Source organism: Thamnophis elegans, chromosome 16 (assembly GCF_009769535.1).
Source record: "Thamnophis elegans isolate rThaEle1 chromosome 16, rThaEle1.pri, whole genome shotgun sequence".
Classification (NCBI taxonomy): domain Eukaryota; kingdom Metazoa; phylum Chordata; class Lepidosauria; order Squamata; family Colubridae; genus Thamnophis; species Thamnophis elegans.
Genome location: NC_045556.1, coordinates 16944360 through 16957113, shown reverse-complemented (window position 1 = coordinate 16957113; position 12754 = coordinate 16944360). Strand labels below are relative to the sequence as shown.

The 12754-nt window shown below is 41.7% G+C and overlaps 1 protein-coding gene across 2 annotated transcripts in view; it reads right to left on the bottom strand.

Moving 5' to 3' along the window:
* The window catches only part of ADAMTS17 (ADAM metallopeptidase with thrombospondin type 1 motif 17), a 156640-nt gene that overhangs the window by 72348 nt on the left and 71538 nt on the right, over positions 1–12754 (bottom strand). For both annotated transcript variants that reach the window (XM_032233271.1, XM_032233272.1), the window contains exon 8: positions 9640–9745. In XM_032233271.1, the coding sequence (XP_032089162.1) occupies positions 9640–9745 (106 nt within the window). The remainder of the gene's footprint in view (positions 1–9639; positions 9746–12754) is intronic.

The window sequence follows — 12754 nt, the reverse complement described above, 5'->3', positions numbered from 1 at the left end:
CTAACCTATCTATCCTTGAGGGCCACTCACAGAGAAGAGGGGGTTGACCTAAAGCATGTGAGGGTAGGACAAGAAGCATAGGATGAAAATTTATCAAGGAGAGATGCAACCAGAATTAAGGAGAAATTTCTTGGTAGTGTTAGGACAATTGATCAATGGAAGGACTTGCCTCCTGGAGTTGTGGGAGCAACCTACAATTGCTCCATCACTGGAGGTTTTCAAAAATAGATTGGACAGTCATTTGTCCAGAATGCTGTAGGCCAGGATCTCCTGCTTGAGCAGGAAGATCTCTTAGGCCCTTATGATTCTAGGAGGACTTAAGGTCTGCAAAACTATTTTGCAACAGAGAGATACAGTTGGACTTCTAAAATGAGTAGACTCCATCCTACAGGCTGAATGGAACTGCGAGTTCTTTTTGAAAGAATCTAGACTTGGTAATGCTAAGCTGAAGTCCAAAACCTTCAAATTGACAAGCTAGAAAAAGATACTGCTTTTAACCATCTTGTATGTTCTTGCCTGCTAAACTAGGAAACATTTGTCCCAAAAACTATAACAAAGGAGATCTCCAAATTATGGGCTTTTAACAGGATGGATGTTTTGTCTGGCACTGATAATAACCCACAGAGTTCATCCATTCTCCTACAAACCCACAATTTAAAAGCACCCTTATTATTCACTTCAATGGCAAAAGGCTGCCAATATTGGCAGGCATAAAACAGGAAATTGACAGTGGTGAAGAAGTGCCTTGAATTCTATCCAGCATCCTATAATTCTTGATTGGCTTCCTTTCTTTCCAATTGCAGATAGGGGATTGGACTGCTTCTCTAGAATCCACCAATATGGACTCTATCAGTCTAGGTTTCTCAGCCAACTCCTTAAGCATTTCTCTAATCCAGTGTTTCTCCACTTTTGAGATTTGAAGATGTGTGGACTTCAACTCTCGGAATTCTTGGAGTTGAAGCCCACCCATCTTCAAGCTGCCAAGGTTGAGAAACACTGCTCTCACATGTTCAGGGAAATGACAGCTTGCTTCCATGCCAGCTTAGCAACCTTTGTTTAAGTGCATCTTGCAGAGTTTTTACTTTGACACACTAGCACCAGCTGGAAAACTCTGAACTATGCTGAAACTTGGGGAGAAGAGCAGCCAACAGTCATCTTCGTTCAATCAACAGTTTTGTGGCTCAGCAGTCTGTCCCTACTCAAGTTCATTCTGCTGAGTAAACCAAAGACACATTAAAGAGCCAGCCTACAATGAGCTGGCAAAACCAACCACTATTTTGTGCCAGAAAGATTCTGGTTCAACCTACAGTGACCTCGGCGAGCAATCACTCTTTCAACCAATGACGCAGTCCAAGGAGGCTAAGAGTTCTTGCTGTGCAATCTTTTTGAAGAGTGTTTCATTTCATCCACATTTTCATGGCTTCCAGCATCCCTTCAGGGGCTGACTGAATTGTAATCCAAGTCTTGTTGTTGTTGTTGTTGTTGTTGTTGTTGTTGTTGTTCTTCTTCTTCTTCTTCTTCTTTCTTCTTCTTCTTCTTCTTCTTCTTCTTTCTTCTTCTTCCTCCTCCTCCTTCTCTTCTTCTTCCTCCTCCTCCTCATCTTCTCTTCCTCCTCCTTCTTCTCCCCTCCCCCCTCCTCCTCTTCTCCTCCTCCTTCTTCTCCTTCTTCTCCTTCTTCTCCTTCTATCTCCTTCTCCTCCTCTTCCTCCTCCTCCTGCTTTCCCAAATTTTGTATTGGAATTCTCGGCTGAACAATGTTACAACTTGCACTGGAAGTGTATATGAGCTAGTGAAGGTTTTGCCTGAAATAAGGCAATTTTTCTAGCTCTGTTTTTTTTAAAGAACAAGGCAGAAATATGATGGAATTGATTTATAACTGAGTATTTATTTTATTTATTTATTTATTAGACACATTTATATGCCGCCCAATCCCGAAGGAGTAAAGGAAATACTGAGATGGATCAGAAAGACGCTAATTATGCACCCCTAAAACTGGATAAATTACAGCGCATATAAATTGGGATGCAAAATTAATAAAAACTGAAATTCTAAAGATGGACAGTTTATAGCTAGCTCTATTCTCAGTGCATTTCTTTTGAAAGCCTAAGAGCCAAAAGGAACAGGATTAGAATGTGAATAAATGTGTGTATTATTTATGACAATCTACTTTAGATTCCCTCTTTGTTCCATAAGTATAACAGGGACCAAACAGAAGGGCAGCTGTGCCTGAGCAGCTGGAACTTTATTTGTTGATCAGAACAAATTTGTCTCAAAAGATTCTTTCTCCATTTACTGGGGATTAAGTAAGTTTGGCTTTGCACAAGAACTGAGGTCTAGACCACACCTTGTTTCTCTTTTGTTATGATATCCATCTCTCAACCCACATTTGAGATTAATAAAAAGGATCTGTGTTATGCCCCAAGGAAAAGAAACAACGAAATAGACTGATTAAGAATGAGGGCTATGAAGAAGCTCTGCTGAGAGAGTTTTCTCCTGAAACTCTTGGAAAATTTCTTGGAAATGCTTTTGGATGTTTCCAAGGAACAGAGGTCTCCAATGTTGCCTAAAGAGTTTTGTTTTATGGGAAGCCGTTGTTCTATTTGGAAGGGCATCCTCTCCATCTACATCCAGGAAAAATATTGTACTAGCATTAACAGTTGAACTAGAATTGAGCATAGATAATGCATCTGGAACTGCTCATCTTGAAGTTAAGAAGTTAAAAGTATCTCCAATTATGGCTGAACTCAAAGAATAAGATACAGAAGGATCCTGACAAACTTGAACATTGGGTGCTATCTAACAAAATGAAATTCAAGGGTGAAAAAAGTAAGGTTCTACATTTAGGCAAGGAAAACAAAACACACAGGTACAGTATAGGTGGTACCTTGCTCAGTAGTAGTAACTGTGAAAGGGATCTTGGAGTTCTGGACAACCATTTAAATAGGAGCCAGCTGTGTGCAGCAGCTGCCAAAAAAGCCAACACAGTTCTAGGCTGCATCAATAGAGGGATAGAATCAAGATCACGTGAAGTGTTAATACCACTTTATAAGGTCTTGGTAAGTCCACACTTGGAATACTGCATTCAGTTTTGGTCGTCACTATGTAAAAAGGATGTGGAGACTCTAGAAAGAGTGCAGAGAAGAGCAACAAAGATGATTAGGGGACTGGAGGCTAAAACATATGAAGAACGGTTGCAGGAACTGGATATGTCTAGTTTAATGAAAAGAAGGACTAGGAGAGACATGATAGCAATGCCCCAATATCTCAAGGGTTGCCACAAAGAAGAGGGAGTCAAACTATTCTCCAAAGCACCTGAGGGCAGAACAAGAAGCAGAGGCTGGAAACTAATCAAGGAGAGAAGCAACTTAGAACTGAGGAGAAATTTTCTGACAGTTAGAGCAATTAATCAGTGGAACAACTTGCCTCCAGAAATTGTAAATGCTCCAACACTGGAAGTTTTTAATAAGCTGTTGGATAACCATTTCTCTGAAGTGCTATAGGTTTTCCTGCCTAGGCAGGTGGTTGGACTAGAAGACCTCCAAGGTCTCTTCCAACCCTGTTGTTCTATTCTAACAAACATTGATGTTTGCAGGGGATGGTCACAAAAGTCAAGATTTTGGACTCAACTGTGTGCAGCCAAAACTTCATCTGTATGTTTTTTTAATCTGCATCACAAATGTGTTGTATATCAACAACAATAACAACTAAAAAAGCAGATGGAATCAATCCGAATGTTGCAGATACTATCTTGACCATTTGACCACACCCTGGAGACCTTGAGAAGGAAGTTTTTAAAGGAGTTGGAAATCAATATATGTGGTCAAAAGCTAACCTGAAATAATCCAGCAGAATTTCCTCAATGAGGGACACTGTATGAAAATCACAAGTATGAAGCTGAATGGTAAAAAGAAGGGGGGGAAATCCCCGAAAGTTCATTTTGACAGTTGTCAGGCTGAGCCCAAATGAGCTCTGAAAAATATGTTTTCAATTAGTTATGGGTAGAATAATGAATAATTAATAGAACAACAACAACAAAAATTTCACTGTAGACGTAGAACAGAAATGCCAGGAATCGCAGTAGAGGGGAAGAGAGTAAGACTCCTTAAAATATTATTTCCATTGGATGGTGAAATGCAGGGGATAATAAAACTCAAACTCCCCAATGAGCTGGACTGAATGTTTGGACACTTTCAATATCAGAAGCTCTGGAAAAGATGGACATAAGAAACCGAGAAGGAACTTGTAGGCAATGTAAGCTTTACTAAAAACTGAGACACCAAGACATTATTCTTGTCAATTCACTTTAGGAACCATGGTGGTTAGAATGCATTATGCAGGCTAGGTCTGCTCACTGCCAGCAGTTCGATTTTCACAAGCTCAAGGTTGACTCAGCTTCCATCCTTCTGAGGTGGGTAAAATGAAGACTCAGATTGTTGGGGACAATATGCTGACATTTGACAGAACAGAATATTCCCATATTTTCCATAAAGATCCCTATTTTCTCTCGTTCCCATCACCTATAGCTTGAAAGGAGAACATACATAAAATCTGCAGCCCACAGCTCAAAAACTTGTGTACAACCTTGGAGTTGCCTCCAAATTGTGCCAAAATTTGGGGAAGTTCTTGAATAGAGAGAGAGGTGAGAACATCTTAAATAGACAAGAGAACCATATTTCATTAGTGTCATTTTTCAGCAATTGCTTCTTTTGAGTTCTTGTAAGTTCCTACTTGAGGTCCTTGAACTATGGTGCTGGAGAAGACTCCTGCAAGTCCCTTGGACTGCAAGGCAATCCAACCGGTCAGTCCTAGAGGACATCAACCCTGACTGCTGTTTAGAAGGCCAGATCCTGAAGATGAAGCTCCAATATTTTTGCCACCTAATGAGAAGGAAGGACTCACTGGAGAAGAGCCTCATGCTTGGAAAGATGGAGGGCAAAAGAAGAAAGGGACGACAGAGAATGAGGTGGCTGGATGGAGTCACCAATGCAGTTGGCGTGAGCTTAAATGGACTCCAGAGGAGGGTAGAGGACAGGAAGGCCTGGAGAAAGATTGTCCATAGGGCCACGATGGGTCGGACACGACTTTGCAGCAACAACAACAAGTTCCTACTCTCCATTTTATGCAGCATCTTTCCACCATCCCTGAGGTCTCCGTTTCTGGCTTGGGGCGAGCATCTTAGGTAGCACTACCATGTCTTATCAAGTGTCATGGAAAAATTAACCAGATTGTTCTAATCTAGCTGGTTGGGATTCATTCAATAAATCTTGGAGTAGAACAAAACTTAGCTTTGGGGAATGCTCAAACTATACCTGTGACTGGGCACATCAGGAAGGAGAGCTGCATCTCACCCATGATGAAATGACAACATTAAGAAGGTGTTCTTGACTTTTGCTTTTAATGCAACAAGGGTCATGCATTATGTAATCGATAACCAGCAGAGACTGAATCCAAAAATCACAGAAGGAACAATATAGCAAGTTCAAGGGACAGAAGAAGAGATTCCTTCAATGGGTGCTAAATGGGTGCTATTTAGAAAATCTAAAATAGATTTTCTAAGCTGACAGCATACATATGGATTTTAACTGTCTAACTTGGCATATAAATCGGAAATAGAATAGAATTCTTTATTGGCCAAGTGTGATTGGACACACAAGGAATTTGTCTTTGGTGCAGATGCTCTCAGTTCCACAAAACAGAAAAAGGGATATTTCAAAGGACAACTGCGACTATCACATCACAGTAAGGACAGCTGCATGTCACCCATGTTGAAATTAGAGTGATCAGAGGGTTTATTTAGTTTTTGTTTCAAATGCAAGAAAGGCCACCTGTGAGCATGAACTGTCATCCATAATAATCCCCCGGAGAAAACAAAAGAACGAAACAAGAAACCAACAATCCCTTGAAGAGCCAAGGTGGCGCAGTGGTTAAATGCAGCACTGCAGGCTACTGCTAGATCAGCAGTTCAGCGGTTCAAATCTCACCGGCTCAGGGTTGACTCAGCCTTCCATCCTTCCGAGGTGGGTAAAATGAGGACCCAGATTGTTGGGGGCAATATGCTGACTCTCTGTAAACCGCTTAGAGAGGCCTGAAAGGTCTATGAAGCGGTATATAAGTCTACTGCTATTGATTGTCATGATGGCATTCCATATATACATCGGCCTCCTTCTGACCTACGCTGTTCTTTGGCTTACCGTCCGTGTTTCAGCCTGAGCTGAGGAAAACCATGATGAAACCTAAATAGAAGAAATGGAGGCCTTCCAGTTTGTTTGTTTGTTGTGGCTGGGATAATGGACTCTCCTTCTCAATTATCCAGGGCTGTTGCAGGATCCCTTGTGAAGCATAACAGCTTGTAATGTGCATTATAGGCAAGTCTCTGTGCGTCACACATCTGGATAATTGCAGTTTTGTTTGACTTCCTGTTTGGGGAATTGGGAAGACCAAGCTTGGATGCCCACGTCTATCATCTCCATCTTCTGCAGCGAGGTCGTCTTGGGGGATGTAATTTGGTCCAGGCCTTCTAAGTGCTGGAGACCGGTTTTGCTCAAGCTTGCTCTGTGTTCCTACAGTTTTGAGCAAGACCAAACATCCAGAAACAAATTCCCTAAACAGTCATCAAGATCATCTACTCAGGCAGTGACGAATCGGTGCCAGAAGTGACTCAGCCTTCTATCCTTCCAAGGTCAGTAAAATGAGGGAGCCAGATTGTTGGGGTCATAGGCTGACTCTGTAAACCACATTGTGAAGCAGTATATAAGTCTAAGTGCTATTGTTATTCTATATTAATGGGTCTTCTCCTTTAAATATAGGGATGCAGTGGCTCAGTGGCTAAGACACTGAGCTTGTTGATCAGAAAGGTCGGCAGTTCGATGGTTTGAATCCCTAGTGCTGCATAACGGAGTGAGCTCCCGTTACTTGTCCCAGCTTCTGCCAACCTAGCAGTTCGAAAGCATGTAAAATGCAAGTAGAAAAATAGGGACCACCTTTGTTGGGGAGATAACAACACTCTGTGCACTTTCGGAGTTAGTCATGCTGGCCACATGACCATGGAGACGTCTTCAGATAGTGCTGGCTCTTTAGCTTTGAAACAGAGATGAACACCACCCCCTAGAGTTGGGAATGACTAGCACATATGTGCGAAGGGAACCTTTACCTTTACTTTTAAATATAATCTTCATATGTCTTAATACAATTTTTAGACAAACAAAAGGAAGGATTAGAATAGAATAACAGAGTTGGAAAGGCCCTTGGAGGTCTTCTGGTCCAACCCCCTGCTTAGGCAGTAAACCCTACACCACTTCAGATAAATGCTATCCAATATCTTAAAAACTTCCAGTGTTAGAGCATTTACAACTTCTGGAAGCAAGTTGTTCCACTGATTAATTGTCTAACTGCCAGGAAATTTATCCTCAGTTCTAAGTGATTGACTAAAATAGAAAGGAGGGGCATATCTACTACAAACTAGAAAATTATTCACTTCTGATTCTACATGAGCAGAAAAGAAGAACCGGGAAGAACAGGCCAGAAGTAGCAGATTAAATTGCAGGAGGGATGTCCATGCTTAAATTTCAATGGAATTCTTCAGGGAACCCCAGAGAACGAAAAACAAATGTTTGCAATATAAATAAGAATGTCCTCAAAAGCCGGGGAATCTAATCTAATGAGCAAGCATCATTTCCTTTCATCGTTAAACAATGGTTTCCCCACTTTGGCAGCCCAAAGATTAGTGTGTTATTAAGGGTGAAAACAGATTCAACAGCTTGGCATATGCTTCTCATCATTCACTTCTGTTCAAACAACCCCTGGTTTGGCTCAGGTATCTTTTGGTGACAAAGACGGAAAAACTCAGTATTTCTTTTCATCTTCTCAGATCATGGTGGGACACTAATTATTTCTTGGGCCTCCCTGCAAATCTCCAGCAAAAATTGAGAAGGTTACTGTAGGTCTCTCATAAAAAGCCACCCAGAATTTTTTGGGGGAATCAGGTGGCTTCAAAATATAATGAATAAATACCGACTAACTGATTCATCTACCCAAAGCATCAAGGCACCTACAATCACCAGTTCTTATTTTTGTGCTTGGAATCATTGAATCCACATCTAGGAAAACAAAAATATAATTTATAATAATCAGGCTAGCTCTATAATCAGCGTCCTTGGATTTTTGTATTTGGGGATGCTATTATTTTCATATTTGGTTCCAAAATTCTCAATGACTAATCATTGCTTCCAGAATCAACATCCATCCTCTACTCCAAACAGCTATTTTGAATGCTAAAAAGAGTAACCGACACCCATCAATTACCCCCAAAATGAAGACTTCTTTATGAATGATTCACAGAGTATCCATTAAGCATAAACATAAAACCCCTTTTAAGAAACCTTACTTCTCTTACGGAAACTCTTGTGGCATCATTTAAAACGTTTCCCCTAAAAAGAAAATGTTCAAGATGTCCCCAGTCTTCACCTTGCTAAAAAGTGGGAATAAGCAAAGGAGGGTTCAAGATTTTATCTGCTGCATTATTTTATAATTGGTGGTTTATTTATTTCCTTTAAATATTCTTATGGGAAAGACACCCAGAGTCATTGGATGCAAGATGGGCAACAAATAAATGTCATTTATTTGAAATGAAATTTAAAAAGAAAAAAAAAGGACGTGGCAGAAGAAGGAAACCACAGCCAATCACCGGCCATCTGCAACCCAATCAACCAATACGAAGCTACACCCAACCAGGCACCCTATAAACACGATACATAGAAGAAGCCCACATTTTGGTAGAGAGAGAAGTTCACCAAGGATAGGCTCCAGCACAACCTCTGGTCCTGTTGAACGACCCAAATTGGCAGCATTACCCTGGGACACATATATCACATTCATCATAAATTACAAAATGGCAGCCTGCCAGCTTGTTGTTTGCTGTGGCCATAATAATGTTGTGGCCCACCAGTGGCCAGCAGAGCTGGCAGCAGAATGGGACAATGAGGAGGTTGGGGAGGAACCTGGGCCAGTCCTGGAGTCTGGGGAAGGCTCTGATGAGGGCTCTGTGTCAGAGGCAGAGAGGGGGCCAGGGCCATCTGACAGTTATCAGCTACCTTCAGAGTCAGACATCAGTGAGGCAGACGAACAGCTGGAGCCTGTTCCCAGTGTGCACATGCGCAGAGTTGCCAGACGAAGGGAACAGCTAAAGAACAGGGGTCGACTTGGGAGTAAGGCCAAAAAATGAATGGCCCCTCCCAGAGGACATAAAAGAGGAGCGAAAGGGGAGTGGAGTTTGCAGGAGGCAATTAGTTCGCTTAATTGGTTTGTGCCTCTCCGAGACTCCTTGCCACGTTTTGCAGATATCGGCCCTCCAAGCTCTCCAAGCCAGATAAGGTCTGTGACTGTAAATCCTCCCTTGAAAGACTTTGCTGGATGTAAATGAGCAGAATTCACAGTCAATTAATTTGTCAGGGCCAAGAGTTTGGGAAACCTTGATCAGAACATCACTGTGTCACCACAGCTCATAATATTCTTTGAGGAATCTACCTGCCTTGTAGTTTTTGCTAGCGATGGATCTATTACTTGGAACCCTGACACTGTACCAAGGTCTCTAATGCTAGTACCGACTCAAGCAATACTGCAAATGGTAGCGTTGGCTCTTACTTGTGTCCCAGTTCGTGAGCAATGGTGAAGGCCAGGTTGAGTCCGTTGTCTTCTGCAAGGACACACTTCCTCTTCAAGCTGCAGATTCCCCCAAGGTAAGCAATGCCTGGAGAAAATAAGAACAGGCTCCATCAAGGTCAGTATAGCACAGGTGATCCTCAACTCCCAACCACAATGGAGCCCAACAGTTCTGCTGCTAAGTGAAACGTTTGTTAAGTGAGGTTTGCTCCATTTCACAACCTTTCTTGCCGCAGTGTTAAGTGAAACACGGCAGTCGTTAAGTTAGTAACACAATTGTTAAGTGAATCTGGCTTTCCCAATTTAAGATTTAAGATTTAGTTTATTTGTATGCCGCCCTTCTCCGGGAGGGACTCAGGGCAGCGAACAACTCAAAAGGGGAAAAGGGGATACAAACACAATACACGTAATTAAAATACACGAAAATCACACAGCCATACAAGTCGAGAGGGGAGGGGAACTCATCAACCCCAGGCCTGCCGGCACAGCCAGGTTTTGACGGCTTTCCAGAAGGCCTGGAGAGAGGTGAGGGTCCGAATCTCCGCGGGGAGTTCATTCCAAAGGGCCGGAGCTGCTACAGAGAAGGCCCTTCCCCGGGTGGTAGCCAGATGGCATTGGCTGGTAGACGGAACCCGGAGGAGGCCAACCCTGTGCGATCTAACGGGTCTTTGGGAGGTAATTGGCAGCAGGCGGTCTCTCAAGTACCCAGGTCCAATACCATGAAGGGCTTTATAAGTTACGATTAGCACTTTGAAGCGTATCTGGAGACCGATCGGTAGCCAGTGCAGCTCGCGGAGGATAGGTGTAACGTGGGTGTACCGAGGAAGCATTGACTTTGCTTGTCAGAAAGTCGCAAACGGAGAGCATGAGTCCCTGGGACACAGCAATTATCATAAGTACGAGTCAGTTGCCAAGTGTCCAAATGTTGATCTTGTGAATATGGGGATATTGCAACGGTTGTGAGTCTGAAATTAGATCATAAATAACATTTTTTCAGTGCTGTTGTTAAGTTTGAATGGTTACCAATTGAAGTCAAAGACCACCTGTAAACAGTTTGCATTTTTAAATTTTAATTGTTTCAACTCCTATCCTCAAAACAATGCTATAGAGCAGTGTTTCTCAACCTTGGCTACTTGAAGATGTCTGGACTCCAACTCCCAGAATTCCCCAGCCAGCATTCGCTGGCTGGGGAATTCTGGGAGTTGAAGTCCAGACATCTTCAAGTGGTCAAGGTTGAGAAACACTGCTATAGAGCACTGCACACCAAGACAACTAGACACAAGAACAGTTTTTTTCTGCTAACCAAATAATTCCCTTGGCACTATCGAACTATTCACTAAGGCTGCGTTACTATTACTATTAGTCTTCTCATCGCTCCTATCACCCATCTCCTCCCACTTATGACTGCAGGACTGTAACTTTGTTGATTGCATCCTTACGATTTACATTGATATTGATTGTTTCCTGATTGCTTATATGTACCCTATGAGTATCATTAAGTGTTGTACCTTATGATTCTTGATGAATGTATCTTTTCTTTTTTATGTACACTGAGAGCATCTGCTGCACCAAAGACAAACTCCTTGTGTCCAATCACACTTGGCCAATAAAGAATTCTATTCTATTCTATTTATAATACAATACTTTCAGACAATTCGCAGGACATTTAGATCCGCCTTAGCTTATCTTCTCTGAATATCTCTATTTTTTTTTCTTTTTAAATGGGCTGTAGAGCCCAAACAGATGAGATTGATAAGGAAGATATTAGTTATTGGTGTTACTACTTTTAGCATTTTCTATTTTTGGCTTATGGCAATCTAATTCGTTGGTTAAAATTGCTTGAGGTGCAACACACACACACACACACACACAGAATTTTATATAGATAAAGATTCATGCAAAGACTTCGGGAAGCCCACTACTGTCATAACTAAAGAAGCTGCAACATAACTAGATCCCTTTGGAGAAATTTAAAAAAAAAACAAAGTTGAATGATACACTTATTAACAAACGAGTACAATAGCACACACAAGCTTTCAGCTTCTCCTTTCTAGTCTATGAAGAAATGTCTCGGACTCGGACTCTAAATTTTGTACAACAAAATTAACCTTCCTCTCTTACTTTCATGTTCTCTCTTGGTCCACTTTCGAAGAGTTTCCTAGGGTGATTCTGTGCAGCAAAAGGCGGCATCTAAAAGTAATTCCCAGCACACACACCCCAAGGCATACATGCAATTCCATGCAAAAGACAAGACCAACCCAAAGGCAGCATTTCGATTTTAATTAGGACTTTATTTGGGTCTTTCAAAAATCCTTTTTTTCCCCTTTCCTCCCGAAAGACAAGGGATCTATTTATTTGTAAGAAATGTTGCTCCCACAACAGAGGTGGCCTGGGGACCAGTTCTTATTCAGAAGGGGAGTAAAACAGTTGAAGCAACTATTTAAGAGCTGTTTTCTCTTCCCACCATCATTTTTCCCCCCAAAGAAGGCAATAAAGGGCAGATATCCTTTTGTTGATCATGGGAAAGTGTCCAGGTTATTTTTTTAATGAGAAATTGTATCGCATGGATGCTTAGGTTCAGAAAAAAAGGGGAAACTGTTCCATATTTTGACTCCCCCTGGAATTAACTCCCAATGATGCCCAAGACTCTTTATTCCAAATATAGTGACTGTATTTTTAGAAGGATAGTAGCAACAGCACAATTGCAAACATGCTGTTGCTACTATCCTTCTAAAAATACATATACTCATGTATTGCCCTAAACTTTAATAGCTTTGTCTGAGTTTTTAAAGTTTTTTTTTAATATAAAAGCATATGAAGAATGGTTACAGGCATTGGGCATGTCTAGTCTAATGAAAAGAAGGACAAGGGGAGATGTGGTAGCAGCGTTTCAATATTTGAGGGGCTCCTACAAAGACGAGGGAGTCAAATTATTTTCCGAAGCACCTGAAGGCAAAACAAGAAACAAGGTTTGCAAACTAAGCAAGGAGAGAAGCAACCTCGAACTAAGGAGAGGTTTCCTAACAGCGTGAGCAATCAACCAATGGAACTGCTTGCCCTCAAAAGTTGGGGATGCTCCATCACTGGAGGCTTTCAA